At 39.2% G+C, this 22,514-nt stretch overlaps 1 protein-coding gene and 1 pseudogene across 2 annotated transcripts in view; one reads left to right on the forward strand and one right to left on the reverse strand.

Annotated features, from left to right (window-relative positions):
* Positions 1-22,514, reverse strand: part of ADGRG2 (adhesion G protein-coupled receptor G2) — a 93,015-nt gene that overhangs the window by 38,260 nt on the left and 32,241 nt on the right. The window contains exons 2-8 of one of the 2 annotated variants that reach the window (XM_037821986.1): positions 16,059-16,094; positions 13,428-13,475; positions 11,802-11,840; positions 9,813-9,854; positions 7,488-7,541; positions 4,410-4,465; positions 3,488-3,543 (exon numbers count right to left, since the gene is read on the reverse strand). In XM_037821986.1, coding sequence (XP_037677914.1) covers positions 3,488-3,543; positions 4,410-4,465; positions 7,488-7,541; positions 9,813-9,854; positions 11,802-11,840; positions 13,428-13,475; positions 16,059-16,094 — 331 coding nt within the window. The remainder of the gene's footprint in view (positions 1-3,487; positions 3,544-4,409; positions 4,466-7,487; positions 7,542-9,812; positions 9,855-11,801; positions 11,841-13,427; positions 13,476-16,058; positions 16,095-22,514) is intronic. The other variant, XM_037821987.1, reaches the window with a different exon arrangement.
* LOC119523185 lies at positions 20,712-21,567 on the forward strand (annotated as a pseudogene).

Below are 22,514 nucleotides of genomic sequence, written 5' to 3' on the forward strand. Positions count from 1 at the left end.
AACATGTTGGAAGTTAAGCAGTTATCTTAGGTTAGTTGTCTTTTTCTTACTCCCTTGCTATGGTCTCTTTGAAATGTTCTTTTATTGTATGTTTGTTTTCTTTTTAACTTTTTTTTTCATACAGTTGATTTGAAAAAAGAAGGGAAAGTTAAAAAAAAAAAAAAAAAAAGAAAAAAAAGACAAACAAGGAAAAAAAAAAAAAGATGTAGTGCCCCCTTGAGGAGCCTGTGGAGAATGCAGGGGTATTCGCCTACCCCACCTCCATGGTTGCTAACATGACCACAGACATAGGGGACTGGTGGTTTGATGGGTTGAGCCCTCTACCATAAGTTTTACCCTTGGGAAGACGGTTGCTGCAAAGGAGAGGCTAGGCCTCCCTGTATTTGTGCCTAAGAGTCTCCTCCTGAATGCCTCTTTGTTGCTCAGATGTGGCCCTCTCTCTCTGGCTAAGCCAACTTGAAAGGTGAAATCACTGCCCTCCCCGCTACGTGGGATCAGACACCCAGGGAAGTGAATCTCCCTGGCAACGTGGAATATGACTCCCGGGGAGGAATGTAGACCCGGCATCGTGGGATGGAGAACATCTTCTTGACCAAAAAGGGGATGTGAAGGGAAATGAAATAAGCTTCAGTGGCAGAGAGATTCCAAAACGAGCCGTGAGATCACTCTGGTGGGCACTCTTACGCACACTTTAGACAACCTTTTTTAGGTTCTAAAGAATTGGGGTAGCTGGTGGTGGATACCTGAAACTATTAAACTACAACCCAGAACCCATGAATCTCGAAGACAGTTGTATAAAAATGTAGCTTATGAGGGGTGACAGTGGGATTGGGAATGCCATAAGGACCAAACTCCACTTTGTCTAGTTTATGGATGGATGTGTAGAAAAGTAGGGGAAGCAAACAAACAGACAAAGGTACCTAGTGTTCTTTTTTACTTCAATTGCTCTTTTTCACTCTAATTATTATTCTTGTTATTTTTGTGTGTGTGCTAATGAAGGTGTCAGGGATTGATTTAGGTGATGAATGTACAACTATGTAATGGTACTGTAAACAATCGAAAGTACAATTTGTTTTGTATGACTGCGTGGTATGTGAATATATCTCAATAAAATGATGATTAAAAAAAAACAAAAAAAAAAAAAACAAAAAAAAAAACAAAAAGAAGGGATGAGCCAGATGTACATGTATAGTGTGCTGTTAATCATTTATTAAATAAAATGTGTATATTTGAAAAAAAAAAAAAAAAAAAAAAAAAAAAACATCCATATTGCTACCAACATTCTGTTCATGATGAATTATGTGCTCTCTAAGACAATACAAACTTGGTCTACAGCTCTCACTCGTTTCTGAGCCCTCACAATTCTTCCAACCATTACCCATTACCCAATTCCAAAGCAGTTTCCACGTTTTTAGGTATTCGCAATAGCCACACCCCACTTTCCAGTTCCAAAAACTGTTTTAGTTTCCCAGCTGCTAAAACAAATACCATACAATGGGTTGACTGAACAACAGGAATTTATTGGCTCATGGTTTCAGAGGCTAGAGGGCTTCCTTCCTCCCGGGTGGGTAGCTTCTGGCTGGCCAGCAGTCTTTGGGGTTCCCTGGCTTTTCTGACATGTGGCAGATTCTTCTCTTTTCTCCTTTGGGTTCCATTGACTTCCAGCTTCTTGCTTCTCCCATGGCTTCTTTTCCATTTCCAATTTCCTTTGCTTATAAGGACTTAAGCCTCCTTCAGTTTGGGCACACACACCGTAACTAATGACATCTTCAAAGGCCCTATTTACAAATGGGTTCATGCTCACAGGACCAAGGGTTTGGGACTCAAACATGCCTTTTGTGGGAGACATGCTTCAATCCCCAACATGGACCTTAAATGAACTGAACTATATTTCTAATCTACTAATTAAGATTAACCACTTACACATGTGCTAAGTTGTACTCTGTTCATGTTTGTGCATAAAAAAAAAAAAGTTGTTTCCTAGAACTTTAGCACTATTATTGCCTATTTAAATGTCAAAATCCTTCTAGGTCCATTGTTACCTTCTGCTTTATTTCACATCTATAACTCTATAACTGTTAGAAAAGCTAGATTTTCATCAGAAGGTAAAAAATAGATATATAGGATATGAACAACACCCACCCAATCCCTGTTCTCACTAGTTTAACTTTTTACCACTATAAACTTAGTGGAGCCCTAAGAATGTCTGCCATCCATCCGGTGGATCATGATGTTGTTTGCCACCTCAGCATTGCTGAGTCATCAGAAACAGTAGGAACAAAATGCTAATTTGAAAGGATGTCCCATAAGAATAGTTTTAATTTAGGAAAGGTGTTTCTCCGCAGTGTCATCACAGGCAACTCACTAGAGCTTTTGGATTTGGTTCAAAATTTTAGAAAATCTCATTTGTGAGTAGTAGCAAGGTGGGGAGTAGAAGAATGTCACCTGATACCACTTCCCTGCCACAAGGGCAAAGACATGAAGTTTCCCCTCCCAGGTACAGAGGCAGGGTGAGACTGTCTCCTGGCCTACAGCAATATATATATATATATATATATATATATATTTTAAACCACTGGCTTTATTGAATGGCAAGGAAGACCCCACATCTTATTCTTCTTATCCCCAGACAGAGCACCTCTATCACACAAAAATTTGGTGTTGATGCTAAAGACTTATTGTTGAATGTACAACACATGCATTAGCATGTTTTAAATTATTATCAAATAATTCCTATCCACCAGAGTTTATATAATAAACAATTCACTAAACCTGAACATTTTAATACTGAAAACTTGAAAAATGTCATCAATAATCAAGCAAAAAGGTTTCATTTTTCCACTTGCTCCAGCTGCCAGCCTTTAGTGAGGATGGGGAGAAAATGGAAATGTGAATCACTTATTAACATATCCCTACTAGTTGCAGGAAACATATTGCAAATAAGAGGTTTTAATTGTCTTAAGATTTCATGAACATGTGGGGATTGTCCCAGGCTCCCCTTGCTAGAGTATGCATGCTGGCCAACATTTTGACCTACTGTCCAACTAGGGGCATCTTATTCGTAATGCATGTCTATGCTTGCCCTTTTAAGCTGAGGTTTACTAACAAAAGACCTCTCTCTGACTTTTGGGTCACTGATGCTTCATGAAAATATGAATAAGTGGTACACAGCATAGACTCCTGCCTCAAACTCTTCTTTCAACCATGCTGGCCACCAAATCACATTAAAACTCAAGTGCCAATTCAAATGAAGTTGTTATGTAATTGTATAGAGCCAATGAGAAGAGCCTTGCAGATATTAATATTAATATCCTCACGGATATTAGTTGATGACAGGCGACTATCATTAGTTTTCAAAGAGCTCAAGAACCAATTATCCCTATGACCTTTGTGTCTGTCTCTTTCGGTTTCCAAAAGCAAAGAGAGCACAACAATATCTTACTAGAATCGATGTTTTCAGTTTTAAATCAAACAGCAGATTACTCACTTCAATTCACTTCGAGACAGGACTCCAGTTAAGGTGCCATTAGCCGTGTCTTGATTCTGTTAGAAGCACAAAATTTTCAAAATACAACAAGCATTTTATTTTTGCACTCTCTAACAAGATAACGTTCTTCGGTTTTGTTGGCCACCCAAAGAACCGCACCCCAAAGACTGAATCCTAACTGCATGGAATCTTGTCCATCAAATGATCAAATCAATATTGGCTGATCCAGTTTTTGTTTTGATGTTTTCTTTAAACAATATTCTGAATCAGCAAATCCACTGTACTGATTTCTATCTTTCTTCATTCCAAAGCTCCCCTCAAAGAATCACGTTTAAGCTCTCTTCATGAGAGGTCCCAGAGTTAAGCAACAAGACCCCAATGTAAAAAGGGAAATGTGAAATGTGATAGCAATTGTTGCTGCATTCCCAGCACCCAGCTCATTGCTGGGAACATAGTAGATGCTCAGGAAATAGTTGCTGAATTAATAAATCACGTTTGGCTGGGATCCTCTAACCAATCTTGGTTGTGTGAAAGCTGATATTACTGGATCTACATCCCCATGGGATAAGCAAAATCAGCTTCAGAAGACTATTCTTGGAGTTAACACATAGTTTTCATTGCCAGGAGTTTCTCATATAATTTTAAATTTTAAGTGGCAAGAGACAGGTATCATATTAAGATTCTTATTTAGCAGCCAACCTAGTGAAAACTAAAATACAGTGATTAACAAAATACCTTGGTTATTGGGAATAAAAAAAAAGCCAGGGATTCTGGAAATTTCAATACATATTTTTTTTTACATTTGGTCATAAAAGTAAATATTATGCCAAATGTCATAAATAATCATAACCTTAAACAAATCTTTCAATACATGTATATTTACTTTTTAAAGATGGCAATAAGAAAAATCTTTGAAACCTACCTGGGTAACATTGCTTTCTTCGTGATACTGAAAAATGATCTCGCCTCTAAAAAATGCTATAAATAAATTTTCAGAAAGAAATTTGAGACTTGTATCCTTAAAACTTGAGTTTAATGCAGTACATAAAAAGATCATCAAATTACTTTACAAACGGAGTTTTAAGTTCTTTGTTTTTGTTCATATTTACTCTCTTTTCTATCAGTTAGCTATACAATGATCATCAATATAATTTTCAAAATATATGAGTTATGAATTTTAAGTGGGAATTCTAAACAGTATGACAGAGAAAACTTGCCCCCTTGTCAAGAGTTACTGAGTTGTACCTCCTCAAATATGTAGCAGCCAAACAACTCTACACCTACCCACTCCCCGTGAGAACTTCCCTTCCCCTCAAGACGCTGACTGCTGGAACTGCAGCCCTAACAGTAACTCAAAAAAATCTTTTGAAGTTGTTATCATCGCAAGCTGCAGTTACACAGATGAGCGGGAAGGGAAAAGCATTTTTCAACAGTTAAGAGGGGACTAAGGAAGTCTATTTTTTTTAATTCAGCTACCAAATACGTTCTCTTTCCCAGGAACAATGTTGAGATTTTGCTTTGAAATCTGAAGAGCATGCAGGGTGGATCCTCTCCTCAGGTGCGGCTTCCACCTCAGAAATGCCAGAAAATCCTGTTCTTTGGGAAATACTGAACTCAGTTTCAGTCAACCTATTTCCCACACTGTATACTCCAAGGGGCTTTGACTTATCTGGAAACAAATGACGGAGAAACTCCTTAACTGTATGTTGTGTGGTTCATTAACTATAGGGACCAAAAAACCGGCCTCTTGATCATTAGGGGAAGGATGTCATATACGCTAGAGCAGGGGTCAGCACACTTTATTCATAAAGAGACAAACAGTAAATAATTTAGGTTTCGCAAGCCATATGGTCTCTGTTGCAACTATTCAAGTCTGCTGTAGTACAGCAAAATTATATTGATGTTGATCATCGTGTACACAGTTGATACTAAACAAATGGGTATGGCTGTGTTCCAATAAAACTTTATTTACAATAACAGGCAGCAGGTCACATGTGGACCATGGGCTGTAACTTACCAACCCCTGAACTAGACGGTCAAAGGTTTCCTCATCTCATTTTCTTTTGCTGCACCCCAAAGTACAACAGTTGCTTCCCCTGGCCATGTACCCAATGGTTCATTTCCACTTAAAAATGGCCGACAAAGTCACTAGACCAGCGATTAACAAGGATCCATCTTTTTTAGCAACTTTTCTACTAAGGACCTCAGCGTCTACATAGTGATACTGAAATTTCAATTAATACAGTACTTAATTATTAAAAGTAAAGATACTTGATATCTTCATAGAATTACTCATCCATTTTTTTTTAAATCTGAGCTTTTAAAAACTTATGTAGAGTGTGTATGTGTATGTATGTGTGCCAACACCCACAATTTCTCTCCCTCACCCCAACATTCTCCAAGTTCATCCTTCAGTCTTGTTGAGCACAGGCCCTCAGCCTAACTCTTCCTGGTCAGCTCTATTTCTTCACCAGCCTCCAATTCCCTTTATGAACCCAGAATGGGACCTGCAAGAAGTGAAAGTTTCTAGTTTCTGGCAGGGGATCATGGAATATCTGGTACCAAAACAGTTAGTTGGTTCCCTGATGAGGTTATTTTCACCAGACACTAAAACAAATGGTCAATTCAGTCACTTAATTAGGGAAAACATTACTCCAACCAGGTTTCTGGCATCTGCTATTCAAGATGACCAGTTTTTCAAAATTTTTTATTATTAAATGTTCAATTGTCAAACAGTTAACAAACATTGCATAGAATTGACACTGAACTAAACATTAGCCACCAGATCAAAACAGATGAGGCACAAAAATAATGAAATTATGGGGACTTCAGTAAAGAGAAGGGCAAGAGAAGAGGGAGAGAGGGAGGAAGAGGAGGAGAAAAATGTTAGAGCATATGAAAATGAAATGTATCTAATAAGGTTTCTTTTTTCTTAGTCAAAACCAGCTAATATTTTCCTGCTATATTCTACCTGGAACATAACAGCAGAAAGCTCACATGAGCAAATCTCACATTCACACAAATAGAAAGTGTCTGTGGAACATTCTTTCAACAGAAGTTTTCTTGTTTCCTAAATTATTCCCCTTAACTTATTTTACGTGAAACTGCTACCTGTCTTTTTCAAACAAATTATTAAACTGTTAAATGGTTAAAAGGAACAGAATAAAAGGAAACCATCCCTATAAGGATTGATTTTATATCATTGGCATCACACTAAGTCTGTAATAGTGTAAAATACCTCATTGCCTTCCTCTTCCCTCTTCCCATGATCTCCCGTCCAGCTCCAACCTGCCATACCATGTTTTTCTGTTTTTCACATCTGCTTTTGTTGGTTTTAACAAGGAAGGGAGCCCAGGGAACCGAACCAAGGTGAGAAAAGTAGTTGTTTCATTCCTTCTGGCCCATGACAGAGGGAAAACACTCCCATTTTAAAAATAGCATGTTCTCAAGAGATTTCCATCTCAGTTTTTAAAAATAGTGGACAGCCTTAGTTAGAGATGGCAAAATATACTTTGGGCACTGCTGGAACTGGCATCTAATTAAATAAGGTGTACGTGAGGTTTCAAAATTCTAGCAGAGTAATTTGTTTTATTTTTAGCAAAAGACAACATCCTGTTTCTCAGCTATAACATTTAAGGTCCTATGGAAAAGCCTGGGGCATTTATATGTAAGAAATCGCTTTCATTAATTATTAATTTCATTATTATGTTCATGAATTAACTCTAAGGGTTATGGATTTAAAACAGTGGAAAATATTTAGTACAGAGCCTCATGTCTTATATTAAGGAAACTCATCAATCATCTCACTAGTCAAACGGGAAGATAATTTCAGCCAGATCTGAAACTTGCTTTTGTTTTCATTCGGGAACCTTAGTAGCCAAGTGGTACGAAAAGAGACAGATCAGAGGGCACACACCACACACTCAACAGGAGAAAAACAAACCATTTTTCTCTACGAAGCTAATTTATCCAGTAATGTGTACTGTACACAAGAACTAACCTGAGTCATTGCAAATAGATGACATATTGCATTTATTTCTCTGGACTTTGACTCCTGCAAAGAAAACATAACTCAGCTGGTTAAGTGTGTCAGCACCTGCACATAAATACTACATTGTCAAGAGACTTTACAAATTAGGCATCAGATGTGGGCTAAAATTATTTTAAGCAAAGGTTGGCTGGATGAATTCCACAAGGACTAAAAGAGTGACAGAGTTTTCATTTCTGAGTTGGCCAACTAGCAAACTTGATTCTTTACTATTCTTTAAGTATGTCAGTGTCTGATCCCCCACCACCTCCCTGAAATTTCTTTGTCCCATTCCCAATTTAATCTCTCTCCTGTCCAATATAAACAGGGCACCATGACTACAAATTGAGTACAGACACACAAAATAGAATAGCCCTTAAGTATAGCTCCTCCTTCCTTTCTTGGGTAGGGGATTCCATGAACACTCTAAAGCTGGTCCAAGTTCCTTATGCAAATGTCCAAGTGAAATATCACTGATGTGATATCATTTCATATGGGCAACAACTACCAAAGTCAGGCTTGAAAAGTTTCCAAATACAAATACAGACCTTGCCCTCAAAGAGCTTACAATCTAGTGGGTGATCCTGGCCAGTAGAAAGAAAAGTATAGTGAGGGCAAAATGGCATGATGGCCAGGACAACAGACCACGCAGGGATACAAAGGAAGCAGAGAGGAGTGGGAGATGAAATGAGCCACATTATGACAAAAAACTGCATATGGATTAATTTGAGAAGCACTCTCTCCTCCAATGAAAGGAGAACTACAGCCGTTCTTTGATTTATAGAGAATGCAAGGTTTACTCCTCTCAGACTCTTCCCTTCATTAACTGCATCCTTTCGGAGAAGCGTAAGAAGTCCATAAAAAATATGAGGGGCAAATGCTGATAATATATAAAGCAAACTGCCAAGAAAATAAGGTTGTTATATTAAGGAATATTTTGGTCTCCTTGTTAGGTCTGGTTTGATCAGAATTATGTCTGCCATGCCCAACTGCTATTTTATTTCCATTGCACATAATTAATCCTTAGTTCTTTCCTATGGGAAAACTAGTTTGGACAAACTAAAATTATAATTTGAGCTAGTGCATGTGATAGAGTTTCTGCCAGAATGATGTAGTGGGCTTTTGGTGTGCAGGCATCATTTCAGCTAAGAGTTTGGATTCTGTGGAGCAAACAGAATTTGGGGGCCAAAAGTTACCTGAAATCTATTCTAGTATGTTCTCCATCAATGTTACCGACACAAAAAGAGAGAGTATATTGTATATTGTTAAGTATACCAGCTTATGGATATAATGTACTCTGAAAAATATACTACGTAAATATTATAGAATATATAGCTGGTGGGTAGTAAGGCTTTAAATGTTCTTCCTAACCATTGGCCCATTGCTTGCTAGGTTTTTCATTTTGGAATCTCTCAACTTGTTCTAAATTCTAGGCGCATCTTCATTTCCAGTGAAGAGCGCCTTCTTTGCTGCTCATTCATATTGAGAATTTTCTTTCTTATTGCTAGGGCTGTAATCTGTCATCTTTCCCAAGTACATGGCCACAGTTCATCCTTTAAATCATGAGTCAGCAAACTTTTTCTACAAAGGGTTAGAGAGCAAATATGTTAGGCTTTGTGGGCCCTATGGTCTCTGTCATAACTACTCAGCTCTACTGTTCATTGTAGTGGAAAAGTAGCCACAGACAATATGGAAACAAATGAGCATGGCTGTGTTCCCATAAAATTGTATTTATGAAAACAAGTGGTGGGCCAGATTTGGCCCCCAGACCATAGTTTGCCAACTCCCGCTTAACTCAATCAGAAGCATTTTTCAAAGCATGTATTGTGTGCCTTGGCTTGCAGTAGGAACTTAAAAGTATAATCTGTCTTTGATTTAAAAAGGGTTTGAAGCTCACTCCTCTAAGAATCTTCCCTTTTTTAGTTGCATCCTGTTGATAATCTCATTAGCCCCAAGCCTTCTGCTCCCATTCCTGTTAACCAGGTCAGAAGCACTTGTGCCTTCACTGCCTTTACTTAACATGAACTAACATGTTCATGTTAGTTATCTGTGTGCTTGCCTGGTCTCTCCCCAAAGACTAGAACGTCCTTGAGGGTAGGCACTGTGGCTTCTCATTATTATATAGCCCCAAATACCTAGTACAACTTCAGGTTCCCAGTGCATAAACACCTATTCTTTAAGAAGAGATTTTATTTTGACAAGTTAAGCAAATAGAGAAAGAAAACAAACACCAGCCATTTGTTTCATTTTACCTCAGTTATAAAAAAAGAAAGTCTTGATATTGATAATAAGCCATACCTGAAGTATTGAAGGTTTTTACTATAGTGATTTTAGTTTTTTCTGCAAAGAAGCAATTTAAATATTAGAGCAGAATTGTTGCTTGTTTTTAAAAAACAACTTCCCATGAGTACCATTTTCGTGAAGTGCTAAGAAAAGCACACTGTTGACACCTTTAAGACACTATTTGTCATCTCAGCAGCAGAATGAATGGGAATCACAGATGCGGATCGTATAGCATTGGCATAGGGGTGGGTCTGGAAGTTGGAGTCCCATGATTACCCAGTTAGATCACACCTATCACACGCCCCACTGCTTGGGTAATTCTACTTCAATTTCCACGTGCTGCCGCTAGACAAATGAACGTGGACTAACACTTCAGATATGTAGAATTAAGTCGCTATTAGGACCTTCAGGCAATCCCTGTTATTCAGAGTAGAATGAATGGAAACACGGTGAGCAGGATCTAAAATATTGCTACTGTACTCTAAAATCAAGAAAGTGCCCAGCTATTTTCTGTAAGAGTTAAGACAACATTATCCCCATTGTCTTGATGAATAAAATCATTCTCGGAGAGGTCGAGACCACCCAACTATGGTCACACAACAAGCCCAGAGCACAGTCAGGACTGTTCAGTCAGTGATTCACAGGCAAGTACCAACACACTCTGAAGGAGCCAACCTTAGAAATATCTTCTTGACATACTTTGGAGGCAGAAACCATGGTTCATCCCCCAAATAACAGAGGACCAGGTCCAGAAACCCTGGTTAAAAGGATGGCCAAATAGAAGGGGCTGTGTTCAGGGCACAGATTTGCAAAAAAGCTCTGTCTCATAGGATGGATTGGCAAATTCTAGAAGAGGCAAAGCTCAGAGCTTGAAGATACACTTAAGAATGTTGACGTTATTCTGACACTTTCAGAAACCTCATTTGTGTGTGTATTATTGATGGGTTTCTGTTTCAATGTGTGACTCATGGGCAATGATTGGTGGTAATTTATTAATAGAGGCTGGTGGCATTTTGCATCATAATTAAGAATCCCTTAAATATATTCTTTTGTTTGCATTTCCTTTCCAGAGCAAACAAAACACAAGTAAGAAATGAACTTGTGGTTCTAGTAACACAAGTGATTTTGGGGGGAAAATTTTCAACCTCACTAATAATCAAGAAGTAAAAAATAAAATCTAAGGAAATGAGAAAAAAATCTAATAATATCTGATGTACTTTCAGCAAATGTATAGCGACAGAAGCATTCTTATCCACTGCTGACAGGAATGTTGCCAGGTTTCTAGAAGGCAACTGGGCAGTTGGTATCAAGGGCCTTAAAATGTTGATAATGCTGACCCATTAAGTTCACTCTTTGGAATGTACCCTAAAGAAATCAGGGATGCATGCAAAGATGTCGGGCACAAGGATGTTCATTGCAACAATTTCTATTAAAAAAATAGAAACAACTTTACTGTTCAACATTATGGTACATCATGGAATATTATCATGTCATTAATAGTAAGGGACACTGGGGAATACTATTATATAATATTAAGCTAAAAAGGTAAGATTCAAAAATCTATGTAAACTATGACTATTTTGTAAAGCTATATACATGGTATATATGTATATGAATATATGATACTGAAAGGAAATATACCAAATTATTAACAGTAGTAGCCTTAGGAAAGTGATATTAAGGATGATTTCTATTTTCTTTTTTGTATTTTGCCATGTCTCCATTTTTTATGAACTAACATGTATTGCTATTATAATTAGAAAAATAATAAATGCTATTTTAAATGGAGTACTACTTCCATAACAGTTTGGAAGTTTGGGAGTGTGGTGATACCAGAAGTATAGCTCAATGTCAAAGTCAAAGGGGTAATAAACAGTTGAAGGCACAGGGAGGTGGGCAAGGAGATAAAGGAAATCTCTTTACTAACTCAGCAGCCCTCACAATTGTGAAGCTCAAGAAGCCAGAGAAACATGCTATTGTATTTAGAAACAACCTTGACATTACCTGTTTTGTTTAAAGCAGATAATACGCTTGAAGTAGCATCTGAAATAAAATAACAAAAATTAGCATAACTACTGGTTTGGTTAACAAACAGGTGCATCTTCCTGGGTTCCTTCAAACATTTCATTTTTCCTGAAATCCAGGAGAAGTTAGGGAGTTTTGCAAAAGCCAACTGACACTACTAAATGCATTTGTTGCCATCTCCTTGCCATTATCCATTCTCCAACCCCCAGGGACAATTCCTGAGCAAGTGTCACTCATTCAAAACGTATTTCCCTAATTCAGGGTATGTGTCTAGCACATAAGAACACTCCTATAATTATCAGATTTAAATAAACCCATTTATGTTGCATAATAATTTGTCCCTTTTTTTCTCTACTATCATGAAAGTCCCTAAAGGATATGATATCTCCACCTTTAGTGCTAACTTTAATATACAGCTCCATGGATGCTTAATAGGGCTTGACCTAATGGTACACTCTTAGGAAGCCATTTTTAAGTAATTCTAGTTTAAACCTGGAATACTTAAACATTATATTCAACTAATTTTTAGGAAAATCTCATTTTGACCTTGTTTGACTTAAAATCCAATTTAAAATCTACTCTATTAGTATTTCTTAAAGTGAAAATCATTCTAGAATTGATTTTCCTGGATGAAATTTTAAGAAAAAAACAAAAAGTGTGTGTTACATTATCATGCCTAAAAAAAACAGAAAGAAAGAAAAGAGAGAATGGGATCCAAAAGCTGCTGCCAAAGCTATTTTGAAGATATTCCTTTCATCATAAAAAGTGACTGCACCTACAAATGACTGGGCCAAATATGAAATTAAACCAGTTTCACTCTGTGCGACATGTACCTATGATTGTTCAGCTCCTTAACCACCAAGCACGTGGTGAGATTTTTCCTTTTTTTAACGAAGGGATTACGAAAAGTGTGGGGTTTTGACTGTAACATGAGGGGAGGAACAGATTGTGCCGCCCTGCCTACCTCCCTTGAATATAACCCGGTTCTCTGCCCTTTCCTCTGGCATGATGAAGAAGCCAATTTTTTCTCATTTCATACTATTTAAAATTCGATCAAGTCAGCTGTAAAAAGGCTGACATTGAACGCCCTGTGCCTCCAAATCCATGTTGAATCACGCTGAAGTCACTGGATGTGCTTTTCACATTTAAACTCTCTGTCACGGAAAACTTGTTGCCATTGCGTTGGAGAGCAAGTGAAATGGGGTACTCAAAATGTGGTCCGTATTGCTTTTCTTTTATAGAACAGAGTAGTGCAGGGGTGTTCTCCCTCCACGATAATAAGAATTTGATCATTTAACCAGAAACTGTAGGCTGCTCTCCATGATTGACAGTTTTTTGTTTGGTTTGCTTTGGTTTGATCATTTGGAATTACTCGACGTGTGGAGAAATAATTTAGAAGTGGAAACCTTCAAAGCCATTGATTCTATCTATAGTCATATTAAGGGTTATCAATTTTCATTTGCTCCTGAAAAAAAATATCTTACCATTGAGGCTCGTAGTTTCAATTTCTTTGGCCCCAAGGAGAAAAATGATACAAAGGTATAATTAAATCCAAAACTTAACAAATTGGGCTAAATCTAGGCTTAAAATTTTTCAAAATCTTGCCTGGAGCATCATCGGCGAAGGGGACAATACCAACAAGAGATGATTCAACTGCAGGAGGCAAAAAAAAAAAAGACAAATTTTTCAAATGAATGCTGTGAAACAATTATTTTTTAATTTTAAGGACTTAGAACTTTTGAGCTATAACTATGTAAAGAAGTGAAAAAGTGCCATCAGACCCATATGTGGTTCAATCTGCAAGTCCCAAAATCACTCAGTGAGTCAACATTTAGTCAAAGAATTGCAGAGAAAGGCCCATGAGACGCAGCGAGTACAGCCATCGCATTCTATAGACAGGAGGCTGAGGCCCATGATCACAAAGCCTGTTGGTACCTACGAAACAGAAGTTTAGGAGCCACACCACACTACAAGAAATACTACTTTCAAAATGTGTCAGCCAGAGAGTTCTAGAAAACATTTTATGCTTTAAACGACTTGTCAAACTACAATCATGGAATATATCAGCACACTGGCACCGTTCAGCTATGACGATGCCTCTTGTCCCCTGCAAGCATTAGGATTAATTAAAAAGAAAAAAAATCTCTACTACTCAATTCTCTACTACCCGACACAATTTCCCGGTAAGTTATTTTGAAATATGGCTGCTATTAAGACAATCAATCAAGGTATAAATTTCTGGTGGAATGACTCCACTTAGGCTGAGAGGTCAATCTACCACACACATTTTGCATGTTTAAATATTCAAAAGACCCGATGGCTTGATCTCTACCTAAACACAGGCAAAGCAAACCCAAACACTTCACAACTAGAACAAGTTTTGCGGTCAGCAGCCTGATTTTCAGCCGGTAAGAACAAAATTTGGGTGTGTCAGGTCCCTTGGCTGGCCTGCCTGTTTTAGACTGTTCACGCCTTGGCTGAAACACACACACCCAGTCTGTCCCACATTCTTGCTTCCATATTTTGTCATTTACTACATTTTTTTTTAATTACCAAGGATATTTCTTGAGAAATAAGACACTTCCTGAGCAACAAATTTCAAAGTGTAGATGCAGAATCCTTTCCTCGTTGGGCAGAACAAGATAGCTGGACAAAGCTGGTTTTTAATTAATGACTGTTAATGCTTCTGAATGTTGATGGATGGCAATGCCATCCAAAGAGAGACCTGGGGACATAGCTGCTCATGCCTGGATGGTACGCCGGCTCTTATCTTCCAGTTTGTGCCGGGAGCTCTCCCCCAGGGCACCCAACACCCAGGCTGTGACTGGATCCAATGTGTCCCCCAAACCCATTCCCCACTCCATGCAAACAGGATTTTGCAAAGATATCATCATGATTAAGTCTGCCAATGGCTGGTCTACTGATAGGAAAATATAGTGGTTCATTTTCTCTTAGAAGCTTAACAGCTGAGGGGCAAACTGGCACCATCAAAAAAGCTTGGGCTGTAGGGGCCTACAGTCCCGGGTTTAAATCTTTGCCCCATTATTTAATAATGCCTAACAGTGATCATTACTATTTATCGAGGGTTTCCTCTGGGCCAGCCACAGGTGTTACCTCATTTCATCTTCATAACCAATTTACAGATGAGGAAACAGAGGCACAGAAAGGTTAAGGAACTTGCCCAAAGTCACACAGCTAGCAACAGGGGTGTGGTGGTGGTGGCCAAATTCAAACTTAAGCAGTCTAGCTCCAGAGAATGTGTGAACATGGGCTGGCTTTAGCCTCTCTAAACCTAGTGTCCTCATCTATAACATGAATATAATTATTCCTACGTTGCAAGACTGCAAGGAGAATGAGGAGACATCTGAAGACTTCCAGGCATGGAGGATGTGCATGAGAATAGCTATTATTATTCATTTGGTTTGAATAAGTGAATTAGTAAGAGTAGAAGCTCATTTTTACACAACTATGAATGGAATGTGAGTTGATTCACTCCTTATCATAAAAGATTGTTCTGAAATATATGGTATACCAGCAGGAATACAGAACCAGGAATCCGAGAAGCTACGTGCTGCCTCTGGGTGATGTAGGGCAAGAAGCTGCATGATCTTAGACAAGTCAGTTGCAGGCTTCATTATCTCATCAACTAAGGGACAGGGACCAGGCTGGACCACTTCATCGCTAAGGCCCTGCTCCAGCCCAGCTGTCTCGAATGCGGGTTCTGTTCCTGGTTCCTGCCAATATACCGGTCCAGGTTATACATTTCTCTTTAATTTATTGCCCTTCCCACAATCTCAGATTCTCACTCATGCTAAGCCTTCAGAAGCCTTTGGAAAATTATTCTTTCAGTAAGGGACTGAGAGTATGTTTAAGATAACACATTGTCCCTCAAATATAAGGACATTTAGCATGTTTACATTCTTGATACTTTTCAGGAGACTTCTGCACTAGAATACTAAAAAAAAAATAACTTTGATGAACTTAAACTGTTATCGTAATTAAAATCCACAATTTATTCTCCAGCTTTGTTTTCAATGCAAGAGGATCATTATGTCTGTCCTCTTGCCTATGTTTGGTATTTTTTTCAGGTATATGTTTAATGATATAATTTGACATTGGGCAATTAAATTATACTTTGTAGAGGAAAGCAGTTTTGCTCTGACCATGACATACGGCAGAGAATTTTTAGAATAATACCTTCCAGGAATCCCCGAAGTCATGAAATAACACTCTTACCAGATGGTGACAACAAACTGGAATTATCAGCTTTCTCTGTTGAAGAAAAAAAGTGAATTTAAAATTAGTTCAGTTTATGTACAAATTTGTAGATTCACAACTTTATGTGGGAATGAATATAAAATGAGTTGTACACAACTACCAGAAGGGGACAGTATATTGATCTTACTATTATTTTCAACAGACTAATCAGAACTTTCAATTCTCTCAATATCTCTCTGGTGAAGCAATCTTTCCAATTTTTAACTGTTGTTGGTGTGCTATATACTTTATCATATAATGCTTTGGTATATTTTAATCTAAAAATCATGACTAAGACTTCTGTCATTAGCTAATATGTTCATTAGAATTTGTCAAAGTAAATGCGTACATCTGCGTATATTAAACTTCCATTAACTGTGCTTCTTTTTGGCACAGACTTTATACCTATTAAACCATTCCTTCTTTCATATGAGTTAAACTAGATCAGGGACCTCTGGGTGTGTAAACTACAAAAACTGCTGAGTTATTTTATCTGGGAAAATGCTCAGATTTTTACAAATTATATATTTTTCTCTATGAAAAACAATGCATGCTTATTGGAGACCACAAACTGCAGATAAATAAAAAGAAGAAAATAAAAACCACCCGTAATTTTACCACCCAAAGATAAACAACATTAATATTTTGGCATATATCTTTTCTCTTTCTATGGGTATATGTATATCTATATATGCTTATCTGTGTATTTATATGTATATACAAAGGGTCATATCACAAGCTATTTATAATCAGATTTCTTCAGCACACCCTGAACATTGTTCTAGATCATTAAACAGTTTTCCACAATACCATTTTCGATGTTGCATAACATTTTGTTGATTGGATGTGCCATTAATTTATATAACAATTTTCCTCTTGATGAGCATTTTGGTGTGTACAATTTTTCATGAATATAAACAATGCTGCAATAAAATCGTTTGGCTAAATGTTTGCATTCACACTTGATTAAATTCTTTCAGAAATTCCATGAATTTTGATTGCCAAATTGCCCTACAGAACACTTAAACCAATTTATGCTACCCTTTGCAGTACTTAAGAGTGTTCCTTCCCCAAAACCTTACCCACAATGTACTATCTTAAAATAGTACTATCTTAAAAATTTATCTTTTCATTTTTATTTACAAAGGAAGAGTCAAGATACTCTTACTCAAGATACCACTCAAAAATCATAGTGGTATCTTGAGATACAATAAAAAGGAAAGAATAAGCATTGTCAGGAAACAAAATCTGCAGCGTGAAACATACTTGGTAGCCTCCAGGAGCCCCTTTTCCTGAAATAGTGATAGGGTGCTGCCTACTTTCTGGGATAATTAAAATCATAGCTGAAAGCAGAACTGAAAGGGTGCTCAAGTTCCCCAATTGTCCTGCAGCCCACAAGGCAAATGTAGGCAGAGGAGTTAGGTATCTCTGACCTATGTTAACTGGAATTGTCTTTTCCTTAGTCTGTCCTTCAGCATCCCCCCATGATACCTTAATATTCCACCAGTGAGTTGTCTGTTGAGTTAACAGTTTAATTCTAAGAACACTCCTAGGAGCACTAAGGGACAATCATTTGCACCTTAGTATGGATTATTTCTAATAAGCTGAAATCTTCTGATCATTTAGTGAAGACTTAATATATACTGGGTGTGCCAGTTTGAATGTATTATGACCCCAAACGCCATTATCTTTGATGTAATCTTGTGTGGGCAGACGTTATCAGTGTTGATTAGATTGTAATTCTTTGAGTGTTTCTTTGGAATGTGCCCCACCCAGCTGTGGGTGATGACTCTGATTGGATAATTTCCATGGAGGTGTTGCTCCGCCCATTCGGGGTGGGTCAAACTTGATCAGTGGAGCCATATAAATGAGCTGGCATAACAGAAGGAACTCAGTGCAGCTGTGAGTGACATTTTGAAGAGGAGCCACAGCCAAGAGGGACACTTTGAAGAATGCACAGGAACTGAGAGAGGAGCTGCAGATGATGGGACAGTTTGAAGACAGCCGTTGAAAGCAGACTTTTGCTCCGGAGAAGCTGTGAGAGGAAAAACACCCCAAGAGCAACTAAGAGTGACATTTTTGAGGAACTGCAACCTAGAGAGGAACGTCCTGGGAGAAAGCCATTTTGAAACCAGAACTTTGGAGCAGATGCCAGCCACGTGCCTTCCCAGCTAACAGAGGTTTTCTGGACGCCATTGGCCATCCTCCAGTGAAGGCACCCAATTACTGATGTGTTACCTTGGACACATTATCGCCTTAAGACTGTAACTGTGTAACCAAATAAACCCCCTTTGATAAAAGCCAATCCATTTCTGGTGTTTTGCATTCCGACAGCATTAGCAAACTAGAACACTGGGCCATATGGAAAAGCCCTGGGGAGAATCAACCTTCCATATGGGCTCCTTTGAGAATGGCACTGTCTTGAGTGTGGACAGGTGAGATGGAGTGGGCAGAAGCATGGCACTGGCAGGGAGCAGCAAGAAGGTGCTGGAAAGAGGTGAGTACAAAGGAAGAAGGATGGAGAGAGTGATGTTGAAGGGCAACAGAGGCTAATACTCCTTCCTTTACAATTTTACCCAAAGGGTGACCATAGCCAATCACTCCAACCTTCTCCACTGCTAAATCCTTTGACCAGAGCTGTGTACACACAGGGCTGATTTGAGTTTCACTTCATTCTTAGATATTAGAGGAAATGGACAACACAAGGGTCATAGGAGGGCCAGAGCAGAGAAGGAAGTTTCCTGGGAAATCCACAAAACTAGTCCACCATCCCTGGGTAGTCAAATTTGATATGCATGGACTCACAATCAAGAGCAAAACACCTGATCAAAATGTAGATCAAGGCCTAGACCAACCCAGCCCATTGGCAAAGCTGACCTCTTCCATCATGCAAACTCCAGGGCTCCCTGCAGCATCTCAAACTGAATGTCCCACTGGCATCCCCATAGGCCTTACATTTTTCTGAGAGTCAGTCTATGCTTCTCTTGGGCTTTCTCCTGACTAAGTTCCATTTGTTACAACTAAAGAGGTGGTCGTCATTTCCAGTGAGTCATTATATTTGAGCTCCATGCAGCTCTTAGGAGACAAAACATTTCCATTGTTAAAAGGATTCATAAACAAAGAAAGGAAAAACATTAAAATTTTCAGATTTTCCTTTGGAAACCTACAAAGAGCACATTCAAAAGCATTATTCATTTATTGAAGTCTCAATTTAAGTCAATAAATAAAATTATTGTGATTTATCTATAAAATTTACTCACTATGAGTCCCTGGTGATTTTTAAAAAAACAGAGTCCATATATTCCATCATGATGAGCATGAGTTTGGCATGCAGGGGCTTAGAATGGAAGCCAAATAGAACCAGAGGACCTGGAAACTCAAGAAACTGGCTCCCTCGATGGAGTCTCTCCCTTTGTTGTTTCCTTGGCATTTTCTTTCCAAGTTTATTGCCACCTCCCAAATTCCAATCCCACATGGCCAAATGTGGTCAGAGCACTGCCATGTGAATATCTCACCGCCATTGTCCCTCCAACTAAATATATCCAAGAACTCAGCCCTCATCATCCCACATCATTTCCAGACTTGCTCTATTCTTGAGTTCAGTAGTATTGCTGCTAACACCAGCCAAATAGTTCAAGCTGGAAACTTCAGTGTATGTGTTTCCTATTGCTGCTGCAGCAAATTACCATAAACTTAGTGGCTCAAAGCCACACACATTTGTTATCGTAGAGTTCTGTAGGTTGTGGGGTTCACCAGATTAAAGTCAATGTGTTGCATTTCCTTCTGAAGGCTCTAGGGGAAAATTCATTTCCTGCTTATTTGGGTTGCTGGCAGAATTTGATTCCTGGTGGTTGTCAGACTGAGGTCTCCGTTCTCTCGCTGGGTGTAAACGAAGGGCTGTTCCCAGATTCTAGAGGCCACCTACATTCCTTGGCTCATGGCCCCCTGCCTCCATCTTCGAAGCCAGCAAGAGAAAGGGAGGGGGGCATCCTTCTCACATGGCATCCCTCGGACTCACTCTTCTATCCTCCTCTTCCAATTTAAAATTAGGCCCACCCAGATAACCCAGGATAATCTCCCCATCTCAAGGTCCTTAACTTTAATCATATCTACAAAGTCCCTTTTGCCATGTAAGGTAACATATTCACGAGTTCCAGAGACTAGGACATGGACTTCTTTGGGGGGGGGGGGGGTGCCGGGCATTATTCTGCCTACCAGACTCAGAAATCCAATATTCTAAAATTCTGGAGACTGTGAGTTGCAAGGAACCACCCTTGATGAGGAAAAGTCCCATAGGGGTTAAATGAAAGACCAGAAACACACAATTAGTTTCCGCCATAGAGCTGGGTCTACAAATCAAGATACCAACTCTCTGACTATTGCTCCCAGCTCCTCCCTCTTCCCAACTTCCACCTCCAGTCATCGTCCCATCCCACACATTCTTTCCTCTGTAACATGGGGCTGTCGGGAGGATTAAAAAGAGATAATGAGCTTTTCTCCACCTCCTGCATGGCTGCTGGCTCAGCCATAGTTGAGCCTTGGGAGGAGGAGCCGGAGGGCCACCACTATCAGGAAAAACCATGTCGGAGGCTATGCTTCTAATACGGCAGAGGAGAAGGGGCACTGGGGAGAATGTCGGCCCTCAACTGGAAGCTGTTTGTGCATGGAGGGCTGGCTTCCATCACAGCAGACTGTGGCACCTTTCCAACTGATTCAACCGAGACCCATCTTCAGATTCAAGGCTAGACAAATGATGCATACTTTAAAGAAATTAGGTATTGATGCATATTGCATGCATTCTTAAAGATAGGCAGAGAAGAAAGGCTGAAAGCACCGTATTGGGGGATTGCCCCTGGCGATGCTACACCAGGCTTCCCTCGGCACCATCAAGATATGCACTTAACAGAGCTTGAAGCGATTGTTGAGCAGCCAGAAGATGAAACCCTACTGATAAATGTCATATGTGGAATTCTCTCTGGAGTCATAACCTCAGCCATTGCCAATCCAACTGATGTGTTGAAAATCCAGATGCAAGCACAAAGCAGCAACATCCAAGGAGAAATGATAGGGAATCTCATCAAATTTACCGGCAAGAGGGAACAAAGAGGACTGAGGAAGGGGGTGTCCCTAATTGCTCAGAGGGCTGCTATTGTTGGCATGTGGAGCTACCTGTCTATGACATCAGCAAGAAGCATCGGATTCTCTCTCGCTTGATGGGAAACACTGTATACACCCACTTCCTCTCAAGCGTCACCTGTGGTCTGGCCTCAAACCCTGTGGATGTGGCGAGAACACATGTGATGAACCAAAGAGTCCTTCAAAATGGCAGGTGCCCTGGTTACACAGGTACCCTGGACTGCTCATTACAGACAGAGAAGAATGAAGGATTTTTTGGTCTATATAGTTTTGGCCAAATTGGTTGAGACTCAGTCCTTGGAATATCATTTTCTTTGTGACATTTGAGCAGCTGAAGACATTGGATTTGTGACATGGCACAGGCTGCGTCAGACATCCCTCTGAAAATGCTCCCTTCCGAATCAGTAAGGCCTCCTATGTTTCACATTGCCTTTCACTGCTGGGGTCCTCACAGTTCCAAGGTGGGAGCAACAGATGAAGGCTGGGTTCGTTCAGATTGCTGTGTGTTGGCACATCGGACACATTCATCAAGGGCGTCAACTGCAACATCCAAACCTGAGTCCTTATCATTGAAGTGACCGTGGACATGGAAGATACCATATGAAATGCATGTTTCTTGCTAAAGAAAATTTGCAAAAAAAATCTGGGACTGTGGACTGTTTCTTCAGGGGAGAGGAGCTCCTGGTTCTTCGTAGCTGAGACTATCAGGTTGCTTTAAAGAAGCTCATGGGAACCATTGACTAGAACCTCCAAGAAGGTATTATTGTCCCTGAACATCTGGGAGCTTCTTGTCAGCTGGAGAAATATCACATGCAGAGCATAAACAGTGCAGGAAATAGATCCCTGGAATATTTCACTACTTTGTAATAGAAAATTACAATTTGGGCAGGATCTTTCACTTATAATAAGAGATTGTTAAGTCTTTGATGAGTTAAGCTTTGTGAGGAATTGTTACAATGTACTAATATCTAAAACCATTGCAGTGTAACGTGTTGACTTCGGAGGCAGCATGGCCATGTTGGTGGGAGTTGTTCTCTAGTAGCTTGGTTCTGTCTTAGGTAATGTTAGTAACTGACTCTAGGACTTTCAGCAGATCAATTTGCCTTTCTTGCTTCTATTTCCCAATCTGTAAAATGAGGATGATAATATCTGGTGGTGTAGAAGGCCAAATGAAGAAAATGGTAGCTGCTGTGACCCCTTTTATGATTATGCAGCCACTTGTCTTGTAGAATAAATATGTTTACATCATGCTGTAATGTAGCCATAACCCCTCAACAGTCTGTAGCTAGAGAAGGGAGT

Source organism: Choloepus didactylus, chromosome X (assembly GCF_015220235.1).
Source record: "Choloepus didactylus isolate mChoDid1 chromosome X, mChoDid1.pri, whole genome shotgun sequence".
Taxonomy (NCBI): Eukaryota; Metazoa; Chordata; class Mammalia; order Pilosa; family Megalonychidae; genus Choloepus; species Choloepus didactylus.